Source organism: Phyllobates terribilis, unplaced genomic scaffold, assembly GCF_046119375.1.
Source record: "Phyllobates terribilis strain yellow unplaced genomic scaffold, ASM4611937v1 Scaffold_3__8_contigs__length_932513732, whole genome shotgun sequence".
NCBI classification, from domain to species: Eukaryota; Metazoa; Chordata; class Amphibia; order Anura; family Dendrobatidae; genus Phyllobates; species Phyllobates terribilis.
In genome coordinates this window covers 351,149,380-351,166,181 of record NW_027362763.1, presented here as the reverse complement: position 1 = coordinate 351,166,181, position 16,802 = coordinate 351,149,380, and the positions used below count along the sequence as shown (strand labels likewise).

Genomic DNA, 16,802 nt, shown 5'->3' with positions numbered 1-16,802 from the left:
GGGACTTCCTTTCCAGTGTAATGACTTGTATATAAGGCAAAATAAATAACCAAAAACAAAAATGCTCCTCCATACCTTAGGATATGTTCACAGGTAGCGTTTTTGATGCGTTTTTGCACTTTTGCATTGCTTTCAACCAGGACAAGTGCATTCACCAGGAAATGTCATTTTAACATTTTACTACCTTATCTAGCCATGTGGTGTGTGCCACATCATCAGACACACTCTGTTTCAGTTATGATGGAGGGACTCTGAAAGTCACAAAGACTATTTTTATAGGGCCATTTAGCGGCCCTTACTATTCTTAAAGGGCCAACAGTCGGCTATGCTTTGTTGTTGCCATTATTAACGAGTGGGTCTCCTACACTGTTATTGCGTATGCAGTGACTGCAATGGCTGCCAAAAATTTGAAGGAACTCCAATTCCCCTTGTAAGAGACGTAGAGGTCGGAGGGCCTCCTTCAAAAAATGCTCCCATTATTAGGAAGTGTGTCTCCCATACTGTTTGCCTATGCAATGAAGCAATGGCTGCGAAAAATCTGGAGGAACTCCAATGCCCCTTGCAAGAGACGTAGAGGTCGGAGGGCCTATTGCAAGAAATGCTCCCATTATTAGGAAGTGGGTCTCCCATATTGTTTGCCTATGCAGTGAAGCAACGGCTGCCAAAAATTTGGAGGAACTCCAATGCCCCTTGCAAGAGATGTAGAGGTCAGAGGGCCTCCTGCAAAAAATGTTCCCATTATTAGGAAGTGTGTCTCCCATACTGTTTGCCTATGCAGTGAAGAAACGGCTGCCAAATTTGTGGAGGAACTCCAATGCCCCTTGCAAGAGACATAGAGGTCAGAGGGCCTCCTGAAAACAATGTTCCCATTAATAGGAAGTGGGTCTCCCATTCTGTTTGCGTATACAGTTAAGCAACGGCTGCCAAAAATTTGGAGTAACTCCAATGTCCCTTGCAAGAGACGTAGATATATTGATATGGTACATATGGTGGTGATATGGTGGTGGAGGATGAGGATGCGGAGAAGGAGGAGGACAAGAGCAAATAGACAAAATCAGGAAGTGTATACCCATGTCTGCGTTTGAAGATAGAGGTGCATGGGAGTTAGACCTCCCAAAAAAAAAGACACTGTATTTGAGTTTATGTTACGCTGCTATCTTTCGGTGGTGTTGAGAAGTCTGGCCCAATCCAGCCCTTGTTCATTTTTATAAGAGTCAGCCTGTCAGCATTTTCAGTTGACAGGCGGATGCGCCTATCGGTTATAATTTCACTGGCGCCACTAAAAACTTGCTCTGACAAAATGCTAGCGGCAGGGCAGGCCGGGACCTCCAAGGCATAGAGAGTCAGTTCATGCCATGTGTCCAGCTTGGAGACCCAATAATTATAAGGCACAGAGGAATCATGGAGAACGTTGGTATGGTCGGCAAGGTACTCCCTCAGCATCTTCCGCAACTTTTCCCTCCTTGGGAGAGTACCCCGCGCATCAGGGCTTGTGCGATGGGGGGGGTCTAAGAAAACTGTCCCAGAACTTTGACAGTGCTCCTCTGCCTCTGCTCAATTGCATTTGTGTCTCTCTCGCCTGTACTCCTTGGTTGTCCAACGAACTGTGACCTCTGCCGCCAGCGTTTTCAGATGGGATATTTTTGAATAATTCTGCAACACGGGCCTTCTCATACTGCACCATTTTATTAGACCTGTCCTGCAAGGGAATAAGAGACAGAAAGTTCTCCTTGTAGCATGGGTCTAGAAGTGTCACCAACCAATAATGACTGTCACCCAAAATTTGGACAACGCCAGGGTTACAGGAAAGGCAGCGTAACACAACTCAGCCATTTGTGGCAGACTGCAAAGAGGCAAGACTTCCGTGTCCTCACCAAGAGCACGACTGATCATGCTCTCCTCCTCATCCTCCTCCTTTTCCTCCTCCTTCCTGTCCTCAGGCCATCCACGCAGAACAGACGGTATGACAGTTGTACAGGTAGTACCGTCTATAGCGCAGGAAACTAGCTCCTGTTCTTCCTCCTCCTCCTCCTCTTCCTCATTGTCACCCAATCCACGTTGTCTGGGCTGTGTGGAATCACTCTGTATGGTTCCTTGCTCCATCTCATCGTGCTCCGCCTGCAATGCATCCTCTTTAATTGTGAGCAGAGAGCGTTTCAGAAGACAGAGAAGTGGGATGGTGATGCTAATTATGGCCACTCTTGGTGGAGTCCTCAAAGTTTTGGAGGATGGTACATATGTCTGACATCCATGTCCACTCCTGAGGTCTTATGTGTGGAGTCTGACCTGACTACCGATGGCCTTGTTGATGCTGGTAGTCAACACCTGCCCTCTTCTGCTCACAAATCCTTCCCAACATCTGCAATGTAGAGTTCCAACACATGGGGATGTGGCACCCCAGGGATCTGGTTTCCACAGTAACAGCAATGTTATGTCTGAGAGCAGGTGGGAGGTCTCTTGGTCAGGAATCCTATGCATGCCACACCTCCTGCCCAGTCCTGGGAGGGGAAGAACTTCCCCTATATAAACCTAGGGCTGAGGCAGGGTTAGTGAGTAGAGAAGAAGTAGAGACAGAGAAAAGAAGCAAATATAGGAACAGAACATCAGGAGCTCTGTGGGAGCAGTGTTACAAGGAGTCAGGGGCTGGCAGCTGCAGAGCTCGCCCTGACTGAGAAGATTTCTTACCGGACCCGGAGTCCGAGGCTGTGGGGACTAACTCCTACCCAGCAGCAGAATCCGTCAGGCAGGGGATTCCAGGTCCTCTGGCCAAGAAACCCGAAGGCACGGTCACACGCATGGGACCAGCACCGCCGTCGTGGAGCGGAAGCTACTAGAAGGCCCCGAGTCACCGGCCATACGGGTGAGCACCACACGGTACACTCAGGGACGTGGGCTACTTATACCCGCCTCTAGCAAGGTAGCCAGAAGAGTACAGTTAGTTTGGGAGGCCTACAACTCCGCCTGGCCAAGGGAGATCCCATCTGCTCAAGGACTGACCAGGCCCCAATCGCTAGCCAGTACTCCGGGAGGGTCTATCTTTGTCACCAGTAAAGACCCTGAACTACACCGTACCGTCTCCGAGTGGTTCCTGCTACCCCCATCATCCACGTCGGCTGCCCTGAGGCCATACCCCTCCCGTTGGGGGTTATACTATCACGCTGCACAATCCTACCACCGGCCTCAGCGGTCTGCCCTGCAGCAGCAGCTCCTTAGCTGTACTCAACGGGTGGCGTAGTCGTCCAACATCTACCGCTGATACATCGCCGCTCAGTTTGACTCCCTGGGCACGGACCGGGTCACCGCCACGAGACTACAACCCTCAACAGATCCGGCTCCGGGTAAGCTCCCGCGTGCGCAACGCAGCGCGACACAGGCCCAGGGGCGCGTCAGGGACATCGCAGATCAGTCAGTGAGCTGAAAGCTGCAAATGCTTCTGAAGCACGGTAAGGGCGGCAGAAGCTGTAGCTGACTTTCTAAAATGGGCACACAGGTGGTGTACATTGACAAGCAGATCCAACAGATCCGGGTAGGTTTTGAGAAACCGCTGAACCACAAGGTTAAGCACATGGGCTAGGCATGGTACGTGTGTGAGCTTGCCTCGCCTCAGAGCCGCCACCAGGTTTCGGCCATTGTCACACACGACTATGCCTGGCTGTAGGTTCAGCAGTGTCAGCCACAGATCTGCCTGCTGTTTCAGAGCTGTCTACAACTCTTCAGCATTGTGCTGTTTGTCACCTAAGCATATTAGCTTCATCATAGCCTGTTGCCGCTTGGCTGAGGCAGTGCTGCAGTGCTTCCAGCTTGCGACTGATGTGGTCATTTCGGAGATGGAGGCTGAAGCGGAGGAGGAGGAAGTTCAGGAGCTGTAGAATGTGGGGGCAACCCTGATTGACCCAGGGCCCGCTCTCCTCAGCATCAGGAGGACGTGTTCCGTCCCAAGGTCCGACTGGGTCCAGGCTTCCACTATATTAACCCAGTGTGCCGCCAGCGAGATGTACCATCCCTGCCCACAAGCACTTACCACTTATCCGTGGTTAGGTGGACTTTCCCAGTAACTGAATTGTTGAGGGCACATCTAATGTTGTGGGACATGTGCTCGTGTAATGCGGGATGGCACACTGGGAGAAATAGTGGTGGCTGGGGACCGAGTACCGAGGGACGGCTGCCGCCATCAGGTTGCGGAAAGCTTCCGACTCCACGAGCCTAAAAGGCAACATTTCGAGCACAAGCATTCGTGAAATGTGTGAATTTAGTAGTGAGGCCTGTGGAGCGTTTGCTGCGTATTTGCGCTTGTGTTCTAAGGACTGGGGTAGGGACAACTGAACGCTGAGTTGGGACAAGGACGTGGACGTGCTTGCTGATGATGCTAGTTGAGAGTGTGCAATGACAGGTGCAAGGCGGGAGGCATCTTGGCATGCGCCATGGACAGGGGATTGGCGTGCACGCACAACAGCGGAACAAGCAGTGGTGTTAACCGCAGACACTGTTGCTGGAACCTGGGGTTCGGTCCACTTAGTCGGGTGCTTTGCTGCCATGTGCCTGATCATGCTGGTGGTGGTCAGGCTGCTAGTTTTGCTACCCCTGCTGATGCTGGCCTGGCAGGTGGTGCAAATGGCCTTTTTGGGGTTATCTGCCGAGTCTTTAAAAAATAACCAGACTCAGGAAGACTTAACATTTGTACTGGCAACTTCTGTCGTGTTGGCGTTACGAGGAACGCTTTACCGGCTTGTGCCTGTGGCCACCACACTGCTTCTTCTGGCCTGTTGTGGTGCTACAACTCCCTCCCCCTGTGTGCTGCTGTCCTCACTCTGTGTGTCCCCTAGCCAGGTTAGGTCAGTTACGATATCATCCACCACCTTGTCTTCCACTTCCGCACCCTGGTCCTCCTCCTGACTTTCTGGCAATTGTGTCTCATCATCATCATTATCCACCTTTTGCGGCAGCAATTGCACTTTCCCACCGTCGTCTTCGTGTGACCGTGTCTGTTCCAATATTTGGGCATCACTACACGCGCTCTCCTCTTGACTCTCTTGAAGCTGGCCAGGCGAGAGGCCCGAGTCTACAAATGGAAAAGTGAACAGCTCTTCTGAGGGTCCAAGTGTGGGATCAGTTGTCTCTGGGCATTCGGCATGGTGGGAGGAAGGAGGATCAGGGTGAGGAATATGCGGTCCAGACTCATGGCTACTGAGACTTGACCATGTGGAAGACAGGGTGATGGTAGTGGTGGCTAAATGACTGAAAGCATTATCTTCTATCCAACCAATAACCTTTTTACACTGCTCTGTGTTCAATAGTGGTGTCTTCTATCCCTTATTAATTGGGACAGGAAGGTCGAGCAACAAGATGTGGGTGTTTGTTTTGGCACAATTTCAGCTTGCCCACGGCTATGTACTCAGCCTTGGCCTCTGTATGCACGACCACCATCACGTCCACTTCCCCGTCCCTTGCCACCCACCTTGCCCATTTTTAATGGAAGACAATATTTTCCACATTCACAAGAAATGGCTGATTTTGGAACGCAGTTATATGTGATACGTCTGACAGAGAACCACAATTTTAATTAGCAAGCCTGTACTTTGCTAATACTATCCTTCACAGACACCTAGTATGAATAGCTTGACTGACACACTGCAACGAAATGAAAATGGAAGAAATGTCTAATTTTGGAGCACTCTTATAGGTGTTATGTCTGACAGAGAACCACGGTTTTAAATAGCAGGCCTGTAATTTGCTAATACTCTCCTTCACAGACACCTAGAATGAATAGCTTGACCGACACACTGCAACGGTATGAAAATGGAAGAAATGTCTGATTTTGGAACACTCTTATAGGTGTTATGTCCAGGGGTAGGATTCAAATTTTTAACAAAATTTTCTGTGTTTGTGTGTAGGAAAACCACACCATTTTTTTTTAAAAAGCCACACCCCTTTTAAGCCCACTTATACCCATTTACACACACCTTTTCCTCAAACATATACAAGTAGGGGCACAGTCAACATTAAGCCGAGGTAACTAACTTTACCAAAACTGGGAAAACATATTGACTTAAGTATAAGCCTAGGGTGGAAAATTCAGCAGCTACTGGTAAATTTCCCCATCCTGGTATGAATGGCACCCCGCATCCCCATTGCCTGGTACGTATGGCACCCCTCTTCCCCCAATCCTGGTATGCATGGCTCCCCTCATCCCCAATGCTGGTATGCATGGTCTCCTCATCTCCCAATCCTGGTATGCATTATCTCCTCATCCCCCAATCCTGGTATGCATGCCCCCCTCATTCCCCCAATCCTGTTATGCATGGCCCCCTCATCCCGCCAATCCTGGAATGTATGGCCCCCCTCATACCCCCAATCCTGTTATGCACTGCCCCCTCATCCCCCCAATCCTGGTATGTATGGCCCCCCTCATACCCCCTCCTGGTATGTATGGCCTCCTCATCCCCCAATCCTGGTATGTATGGCCCCCCTCATCCCCTTAATCCTGGTATGTATGGCCTCCTCATCCCCCAATCCTGGTATGTATGGCCTCCTCATGCCCCAATCCTGGTATGCATGGCCTCCTCATCCCCCAATCCTGGTATGCATGGCCTCCTCATCCCCCAATCCTGGTATGTATGGCCTCCTCATCCTCCAATCCTGGTATGCATGGACTCCTCATCCCCCAATCCTGGTATGTATGGCCTCCTCATGCCCCAATCCTGGTATGTATGGCCTCCTCATCCCCCAATCCTGGTATGCATGGCCTCCTCATCCCCCATTCCTGATATGTATGGCCTCCTCATGCCCCAATCCTGGTATGCATGGCCTCCTCATGCCCCAATCCTGGTATGCATGGCCTCCTCATCCCCCAATCCTGGTATGCATGGCCTCCTCATCCCCCAATCCTGGTATGTGTAGGCCTCCTCATCCCTCAATCCTGGTATGCATGGCCTCCTCATCCCCCAATCCTGATATGTTTGGCCTCCTCATCCCCCAATCCTGGTATGTATGGCCTTTTCATCCCCCAATACTGGTATGCATGGCCTCCTCATCCCCCAATCCTGGTATGTATGGCCTCCTCATGCCCCAATCCTGGTATGCATGGCCTCCTCATCCCCCAATCCTGGTATGTATGGCCCCCCTCATCCCCTTAATCCTGGTATGTATGGCCTCCTCATCCCCCAATCCTAGTATGTATGACCTCCTCATCCCCCAATCCTGGTATGTATGGCCTCCTCATCCCCCAATCCTGGTATGCATGGCCTCCTCATCCCCCAATCCTGGTATGTATGGCCTCCTCATGCCCCAATCCTGGTATGCATGGCCTCCTCATCCCCCAATCCTGGTATGCATAGCCTCCTCATCCCCCAATCCTGGTATGCATGGCATCCTCATCCCCCAATCCTGGTATGCATGGCCTCCTCATCCCCCAATCCTGGTATATGTGGGCCCCCTCATCCCCAATCCTGGTATGCATGGCCTCCTCATCCCCCAATCCTGGTATATGTGGGTCCCCTCATCCCCCAATCCTGGTATGCATGGCCCCCTTATCCCCCAATCCTGGTATGCATGGCCTCCTCATCCCCCAATCCTGGTATGCATGGCCTCTTCATCCCCCAATCCTGGTATGCATGGCCCCCTCATCCCCAATCCTGGAATGCATGGCCCCCTTATCCACCAATCCGGGTCTGTATGGGCTCCTCATCCCCTAATCCTGATATGTATGGCCTCCTCATCCCCCAATCCTGGTATACATGGCCTCCTCATCCCCCAATCCTGATTGTGGCTCTGGATCTCCCCAGTTCGGGGGAACCGGCTGCTCTTCTAACAAGCAGTTCCATAGAACCGGGAAGAACCGGCCGAATAACACCCCTGGTTATGTCTGACAGAGAACCACGGTTTTAAATAGCAGGCCTGTAGTTTACTAATACTATTATTCACAGACACCTAGTGTGAATAGCTTGACTGACACACTGCAACAGAATGGAAAAGGAGGCCAATATTTTCCACGTTTAGTTTAAATTTCTGGATTTTTATCGCTGAAATATGGAACAGATCTGGCTGTATTCTGCAGTGAGAACAAACAAATGGAGCAGAAAAATAGTGTACTCTGGATTGGTTTTTAAGCAAATAACCAGGATTAAGATCAGAATTTTTTTTTCCCTGGCCCCTGATATTTGGGGCTATGTCTACAAATATCTGTAAGAACAGCAGCAGCAGGAACGTTCAATGGACCCTCTTGCACTATATGCACTGCAGTCTGCCACATACACTGCCTGCCTGCCTAATTCCTGCTATCACCACTGAATATATGCAGCTGGATTAGTCCTCAGAAGGACTGTTACTTCAGATGGGGATATATATATATATATATATATATATGTTGTGGAATACCTATACTAACAGGACGTTCTATGGACCCTCTTGTGTTGTATCATGCACTGCAGTCTGCCACATACACTGCCTCCCTTCCTAACTCCTGCTATCACCACTGAATATATACGGCTGGATTTGTCCTCAGAAGGACTGTTAGCTTTCGTCAGGAGGTTTCCTGACGAAACTGCAAGCAGCGGTGAAACGCGCGTCGAGGTAACAAGTGAGCAATCTAAGGACTACACTCAAATGTCTACAGGTAGCATACCTTTCCAATGATATCTCCCTAACTATACCTATAGGGTCTCCTTTGACCATAATATACTTTTTATATAAATCACAGGGAAGCCCTCTATACCTCCCCTACATTATGTATGATCCCTTACCTTGGACTTAAAAGGGGAAGAGGGGAGTAAAGGGAAAAAAACAATCTAATAGTCCAGCTCATAGGTCTCTCAAAACCTTCTGTACTAAGTTTATGTCCTGCATCTATGTAAATGACTATATTTATACTATAACATATTTTAAATTATTTTGATATAATAAACTTTTTTGATATATTAATTACTTTTGATCTAGTGCTCCATCCTTGTTTCCTCTATAAGTGAAAAAAATCATCACACAATGTTGCAAAAGATGTTGGTTGTTCACAGTCAGCTGTGCCTAAAATTTGGACCAAATACAAACAACATGGGAAGGTTGTTAAAGGCAAACATACTGGTAGACCAAGGAAGACATCAAAGCGTCATGACCGGAAACTTAAAGCATTATGCCTCCAAAACAGGAAATGCACAACAAAACAAATGAGGAACGAATGGGAGGAAACTGGAGTCAATGTCTGTGACCGAACTGTAAGAAGCCGCCTAAAGGAAATGGGATTTTCATACAGAAAAGCTAAACAAAAGCCATCATTAACACCTAAACAGAAAAAAACAAGGTTACAATGGGGTAAGGAAAAGCAATCGTGGACTGTGGATGACTGGATGAAAGTCATATTCAGTGATGAATCGCGAATCTGGCAACAGCAATCAGAGAAAGTTGGAGCCAGATTGATGAAGAGTACTGTTTGTCAATAATTAAGTCCATGCCTCAGAGACTGCAAGCTGTTATTAAAGCCAGAGGTGGTGCAACAAAATACTAGTGATGTATTGGAGTGTTTTTTTGTGTGTTTGTTTTTCATGATTCCATAATTTTTTCCTCAGAATTGAGTGATTCCATCATTTTTTCCCTCTGCTTGGTCAGAAAAAAATTACCCTTACTGAGTACCACATTTTTTATCTTGATTTCTTTTAGTGTTTCTTAAAGCCATAAAGTTGCCATTTGAAATGACTTAAATTTTGTGCCATGTCTGTGATCTGCTTTTTTTCAACAACATTAAACAACTGAATGAACATCCTCCGAGCCTGGTGATTCCATCATTTTTGCCAGGGGTTGTATATGTTGTGGAATACCTATACTAATTATGAAGAAGCAAATCTTTCCCTGACGCAGCAGCTCTCCCTACTCTGCCTGATTCCAGGGTAGACTGTGACAACCATGGCGGCGCCCGGTTTTATATACACCTGATGAAGCTGTGCGGGCAGCCAATCACTGTAATGCCCACAACCAACATGGCTACGGCATTACAGTGACTGGCTGGCAATCCCTGCATGTTCATTAGCTCTCTAAAGAGCGCCAAACATGCAGGGAGGGGACCCGAGGTCCCACCCGAGCAAACCGGAAATACTCGGCGCACAGTGATGCTCGGGCGAGTACCGAGCAGGGGCGAGCACGTTTGCTCATCACTACCACTGATCTGATATTGATGACCTTTCATAAGTGTAAGTTTTCAATGTCTAAGTACTGGACAACCCCTGTAAACCAGCAGTTTCAATAAAAGGTTTAATTATAGCTTCAATAATAGCAGTTACACCCAGACCCCTGTGCCTGAGGGGCCCAATGAACTCTTTACTGCAAGACCTGAATATTACAAATATAGCATATTTAAGGTGTCTGGTTGTAAATCTTCCATTATTCCACTTGAACGTCAAGTTCTGCCTCTGGCTAAAGTCATAAAAAGAGCCCTGTTAATAGTTGTTCAGTGCAGGGCCATTGAAAAATAGGGAACAATATCTTTAATTTTTATTTTATATTCAAAACTTTCTACATTTCTATAATAACAAGCTATATGTATATTTTTTTTAAAGAAAGAAGTTGATGAAACGCTTACTACAAATGTCTGGGTCGAGCACGTAAGTTAGTTATTAAGATAAGTATTTCATACTTTTTTATTTTCTGATAACTTTTTACGGATTCCCACATTTCAGAAACATTTTACTAATTTCCCCCACCTTCCAATCAAAACACCCCTAATAAGATCATATAAATTTATAACTCTCAAAAATGTCCATAGTAAAAAAGGCCATCATTTAAAGGTGTCTTCGGGATTCCCAGCATTAGACAGTAAGTTTATAGTACAGATCTCTTGTATGAAATATTTGGGCCTCGCACAAAAAAAGGTCAGGTTTTTCTCCCAAGGACTATCTTCCTCATCTCATATCCAGTGATCCCATAACCCATATTTGATTCTGTGGGCCACTATGGTAGGGAAGAAAGAATATACTGTACTCTTTACCAATTCAGACCCCTACCAAATATTTGACTTTTTTAATGGGTTCTTCAGAAAAAGGGACAAAAGACCCATTTTTGCCTATGAAATTCATTTGCACTATGCTGTTGAGTATCACATGGTGTGCACTGATTAGTATGAGTTAAATGCATTGGTGGTAAGTGGGTGAAAGTGGGTTTATAGACACCTCACTACAGTACCAGATGTACTTTTCCTGATGTACATCAGTACACCAGTCAGCAGCCTATTTTGTACCGGATGGATGAAATATTATCTTGGATGGAATCAAAGGCCATTTTCTATACATTGTGTGGTATTCTAGAATGGCTAAATCTAAACAGCAATATGAGCCAGAGTAATACCGAACAGTGACTTATGTAGACGTAATGTTCTAATATCATGATTTGTCTGTTCTCTTTACAGGGATGGTATGACAAGCGATTGTCCTGGAATAAGACAGAGTTCTATGGCATTGACATCCTCCGAGTTACTCCGGACATGGTCTGGCAGCCAAAACTAATCTTAGAAAACAAGTAAGAATGGTCATCAACAAAACAACACAAAGCAATGAGTTTCCTAAGTTGGTACTTATGGTAAGGTAAAGGTAAACAAGGGTGGACATATCCTTGGTGCAGCCACACAGGGTCTTAAGAGGTATGGAGGCTCATTTCCACCTTTAAAACAGGTAGAATTCTCCATTATGATGAGCTATTGGACTACAAAGGGCCCATATGTTGTTCTTGCGTGGGGCTCTCTTTGGTCAGTGTCCGCCACTGGTGGTAAACTAAGGGGTGAAGGAAACTTTGCTTACTAGACATGAGCAGTCCATAAGTCAAAGCTTATATAAATTCAACACTTGTCAATACATAATTTCTGTGCTGTTATATTCAATATCACATCTCATTTTTATATTCCCTTGTTTTTAGCAATAATGGAAACTTTGAGGTGGCCTATTATTGCAATGTGCTTATATCAGAAGTTGGATACATATACTGGCTACCTCCTGCCATATTTCAGACTCCTTGCTCCATAAATGTCAACTTCTTCCCATTTGACTGGCAGAACTGTTCTCTTAAATTTAGGTAACTATAGTAGTTAGCTATATGATGGTGCTGTCAGATGTCTAATTCTTGTACTGTTTCTGTTGGGAATATCACCCAAAATACCTGAACCAATGCTGAATAATCAAGGTTATACATATTATAGTGATATCTCTGCCTTTAGCTCCTTTATACTGGGCTCCTCGGCCTTGTGTGGCAAAGCCTTGGGCAATAATGGGGCCCATTTTGATATTTGCCATGTGGTCCCTCTCTTCTATGTATTCTCTTGATGCTGATTCAAAGAAAACCTGTCACAAGCGCTATGGTGATTTTAGTAAAGACCATCTATTGCTTAACCGTCTAATGATCAAATTAGAATGACATGTTTGTAGCAGTAAGAGTGCTAAGCTTGTAGGAAATACCATACTCTCGCGAAACTGCTGTCGTCTGGCTTTGCTCTCATATTTTCACTATTCTGCTCATATACAATGACTTTTAAAAACATAATGATGTGTGAATATGGTTGCAGTTCCTTGACTTATAATGCTAAGGAGATAAACCTACGGCTAAAAGAGGAAATAGATGCTGAAACTGAGAGAAACTACCCAGTGGAATGGATAGTCATTGATCGAGAGGCTTTCACAGGTACTTTGTCACTTAGTTCTTCAAAATATGTATGTGATGTATATTGATATTCAACACGGCCTTACACCAGATAGATCCTTCTTTATCTCCATCAAGTGACAGTGCTATGGAAATAGTCTTTATTCCTGTAAAAAAATGGATGTAAATGGCTTCCAAAATCCCTGATATTCTCCCAGTCTATTTCCCTACCTTTAGCTGTATTGATATCAGAACATATTCATTTGGAGCACTGTAAGAATAATTTTATGCTAAGTATGACTTTAAGAGTTAACTTGCTTTGATGTGCTATCTGAGATAAAATGACTGAGGTAACAAAAGGTAGCAATTCATACATGAAAAAAGCAAGGTGGCACACCGATGTAATAAAATCTTCTTTTATTCCATTTCCATTAAAAATGCAGGGAAGCGGCGCCTTTTGCGGACGACGGCTGTTTCGCGTGTCTATCACGCTTCTACGAGTCCAGGCCTATGGTCATGGGGGTGTGCAGGGGTTAAAATACTCCTGACCCCACCCCCTAGACCAAACAGCCATACAAAATGTTACAACAACAAATACAAAATTAAAAACTATTGTTTTAAAAAAATAAAAAAATAAAATTTATACAAAATATTCATGGAACCATCATAAAAATACTGCCATGTCTAGCTTGTCGTTTAAGCCGAGAGGTCCCTGGGCATTAGTTCGGAGAATCCATTTTGCCTCCCTCTGTAAGAGGATCCTATTGTGGTTTCCTCCCTTGCGTGGCAATTCCACTTTTTCTAATCCTATGAAGCGCATGACTTCAGGATTAGCCCTGTGCTCAGTGCGAATATGCTCTATTAACCTTTTAGAGCCCTTCCCTGAAAGGATTGAATTGAAATGCTCTCTGAAACGTGTGAACAGGGGTCTAATTGTTTTGCCTATGTAGAACCTTCTACATGGGCAAAAAATTGCATAAACCGTGAATTTGGTTCTACATGTAATCAGATCCCTCATCACATGGTGTACCCCTCCAAGTTCTATTTGCCGGGCTTTCTCATGAATACTGCAAAACACGTACCACATTTATGATTGCCCGTGATTACTGATTTATTTAACCAATTCCTCGCCGAATTACCCTCTATGCGATTCTTTACAAGCTTGTCTTTCAAATTTAGTCCCCGGCGGTAAGTAATCAATGGATTTCCCACTCCCACCTGTAAATCCCTGTCTGCAGTTGTAGCAAAGGTGAGAGAACTTGTAAGGGAACTCCTACATGATGTTTCAAAGATGGAGAGAGGCTGCCATCTGCTGGCCAGACACAGTCAAGCGGGACCAAGATATGCAAGGGAAGTTGAAGGGAGAGCAGATTTAGACGCTGGACCCGATCAGGTGACTTCCAGGAAGGAGTTCCGGGAGATAAGAGGCCAGCGCGCAAAACCTGAGGGGTCTTTGGCGCCAAGCAGCAGAAAGGAGCAGACGTGTTCCCTGCGTGCTGAGAAGCCCCGCGTGACAGGCCTAAGCCAGAGGCCTGTGAGGTGCACAGCCAGGCACCAGTAGAAGAGCTCTGGATCCCTCACAGATGTGACCCGAGTGCTGTGCCTGCTGAGGAGACTCGGAACCTGCTTGCGGTACTGAGTGAGTTCGCGGAACCCGACGTCGCCCGCCGACAAACGAGGTCTGGACCCCCCTACACAAGGCTCGAGAGATTGCCTCCAACAGCCAAGCAGAGAGGAGTTGAGAGACGGTTGCCCCAGGAGAGTCACGCCAGCGAGAGCAGAGGCGCTGCATACGTGAACAGGGCCGTCACTTCTACTGTTCACCCACGGTACTGGGGTCAATTGGGTTTAGGTGCTCAGGTTGGGAGGGGAACGGTTGGGGCTAAAGAAGCTCAATGTGATCTAATTGAATTTATCCGGAAAAGATTCATGGCCTAGCGGGAATAACCGGTGACCCCCGCTAGGGCCATATGCACAGTTAAGGACCTCACGTGGTGTCTCCCATGATCTGGGGCACCACATTACCTTGAGAGACTTCGCATTTTGCTAATACTTCAAATTACTGTTTATTACCCTTGTTGCAATCCCTTGTTCAGCGTACCTGTTATATATATATATAAACTGTTTATATTCAACTCTTACTGTTCTCGCCTTGTGTCTCTGTGCGTTGCATCCCGGCACCTGCATTACATTTGGCGTAGTCGGCAGGATGCAACATTCAGACGCAGAGATGGCGGAGCAGCCTGTGACTGGGTCCGGCCGGAGCCATATACCTTTGGGGGCTATGCTCAGCCATCTACCCAAGTTTACGGGGGATGGCATGTCACTGTGGGACTGGGTAGAAAGACTGAGAAGTATGCTATGTATGTATCCCCTCGATCCCCTAGCCAAGGCGGAGCTGGCCCTCCTAACCCTTGATGGAGAGGCCCGGCAAACTGTGATGTACCGCCCACCTGGGGACCGTGACACCGTGGACAAAGTGATAAAAATTCTAGAGGACATGCATGGTGACACTACAGATTTGGGACACTTGCGCTTACGGTTGTTTCAGCGGGTCCAAGGGGAAAATGAGACAGTAAATCAGTATGTTAATGCATTACAGGAAGTGACGGCCCATATCACTAAGAAAGCTCGAGATGGGAACCGAGGACTGGGACTATTGGATGAGGTGTTGCGTGACCAACTGATTGCTGGCTTGAAAGACCCTTCCCTGAGGCAGATCCTGAAGGAGCGGCTGCGATTGAGCCCTGATCTGGGATTCCTGGAGGTAGGGGCTGAAGCTAGAGTCCTGGAGAGAGAAGTTCCTGTTCTCAAAGCCACAGTTAGAAGTCATGAGGCAATTGCCCATGGATTCACCAACAAAGAGCCTGATTGGGTACGGGAAATACGTTTAGAAATTCGAGACATTCGGGGAGAGTTGAATGCTATTAGAAAGACCCCTACGGACACCTTGCCGACGGACCGTACTGCCCAACGCGGACGGAGACCAGAGCGAGAAAGACGTTCCTACCCGGCCCCAGCACGGCATGTACCCTACCTATCGGTAGAACGAGGACCAGAGTGCTGGACCTGCGGAGGTAGGGGGCATATCTCCAAAGACTGTCCCAACCGAGAAAGGAGGAGGAGGGGACAGCCGTTAAACTAAAATGCCCCACGGTTGTGGAGCATACCGTTGGGTCTCGAGCTTCAGAGAGTGGAAGAGGGAGCTCTGAAGACATTGACTCCGAGAGGCCCATTATCTGGGCTGAATTCAATGGGCAGCGGATCCGCTGTTTAATGGACACCGGGCCTCAAGTGACCACTATGCCTGAGACGTATTTCCAAAGTCACTTTCCTGAAGTCGCTCGTTCCTGCCGGGAACCCACTGTCAAATTGGTGGCGGCCAATCAACTACCTATCCCAGTAGCGGGAGTAGTATGGATGTCCGTTCGGGCATGTGGAAAGGACCTCGGTCGGAAAGGGATCGTACTGACCACAGGGCCCAGAGGCGATGGGCCCATTGTAACCCTGTGCATGAATGTGCTGAAAGAGGTCGGACAGTTCCTGGCTGAGGGCTGTAACAAAAACAACTGGACCCATGCCACTCGAGACCCAGCTAACAAGAGAGTATTCCAGCATCTCGTGCAGGTCAGTCAGATTCAAAAATTGCCCGCTACCTCTCAGTACCTTGGTAAGGTATCGATACCACCCGAAGCCACAATGACACTGCCAGTGGGACAGACTGTACTCACTCTACCGGTGCTGGCACATGTGTCCTTAGAGGGCGTGGACATTCAAATTGAACCAATGGAGGGAGAGGAAGCGCCCTCTGGACTCCTGGTTGCTCAGACCCTGGCCACCGTGCGGCACGGTCGAGTACCCGTGCGTTGCATCAATTTAAGTGGCACAAGTTTACAGTTGTTGCCCCGACAAGAGGTGGCGCGAGTGTGTATAATGCCAGAAGCCCTTACTAGAGCTGACGCTATAGGGCTGGCACCTGTGGAAGGAAAGCCATGGACCCTGGAGGTGTCCCTCAATAGCCAAGAGAATGGAAGAGAACCGTTGGCTGGGCGCCACCTCTTGGAGGAAATGGAGGCTAATCTGACTGAGTTTTCTGCTGGACAAGTAAGGCAGATCGAACAACTTCTACAGCGATATCAGGGAGTGTTTGCACAGCATGAAGATGACTTTGCGTGCACTTGGGACATTCAGCACGAAAT

General features: G+C 47.3%; 1 protein-coding gene across 4 annotated transcripts in view; it reads left to right on the top strand.

Moving 5' to 3' along the window:
- CHRND (cholinergic receptor nicotinic delta subunit) overlaps positions 1-16,802 on the top strand; it is a 63,973-nt gene that overhangs the window by 11,844 nt on the left and 35,327 nt on the right. The window contains exons 3-6 of one of the 4 annotated variants that reach the window (XM_073675246.1): positions 10,539-10,583; positions 11,384-11,493; positions 11,887-12,042; positions 12,530-12,645. In XM_073675246.1, the coding sequence (XP_073531347.1) occupies positions 10,539-10,583; positions 11,384-11,493; positions 11,887-12,042; positions 12,530-12,645 (427 nt within the window). The remainder of the gene's footprint in view (positions 1-10,538; positions 10,584-11,383; positions 11,494-11,886; positions 12,043-12,529; positions 12,646-16,802) is intronic. The other 3 variants (XM_073675247.1, XM_073675248.1, XM_073675249.1) reach the window with 3 other exon arrangements.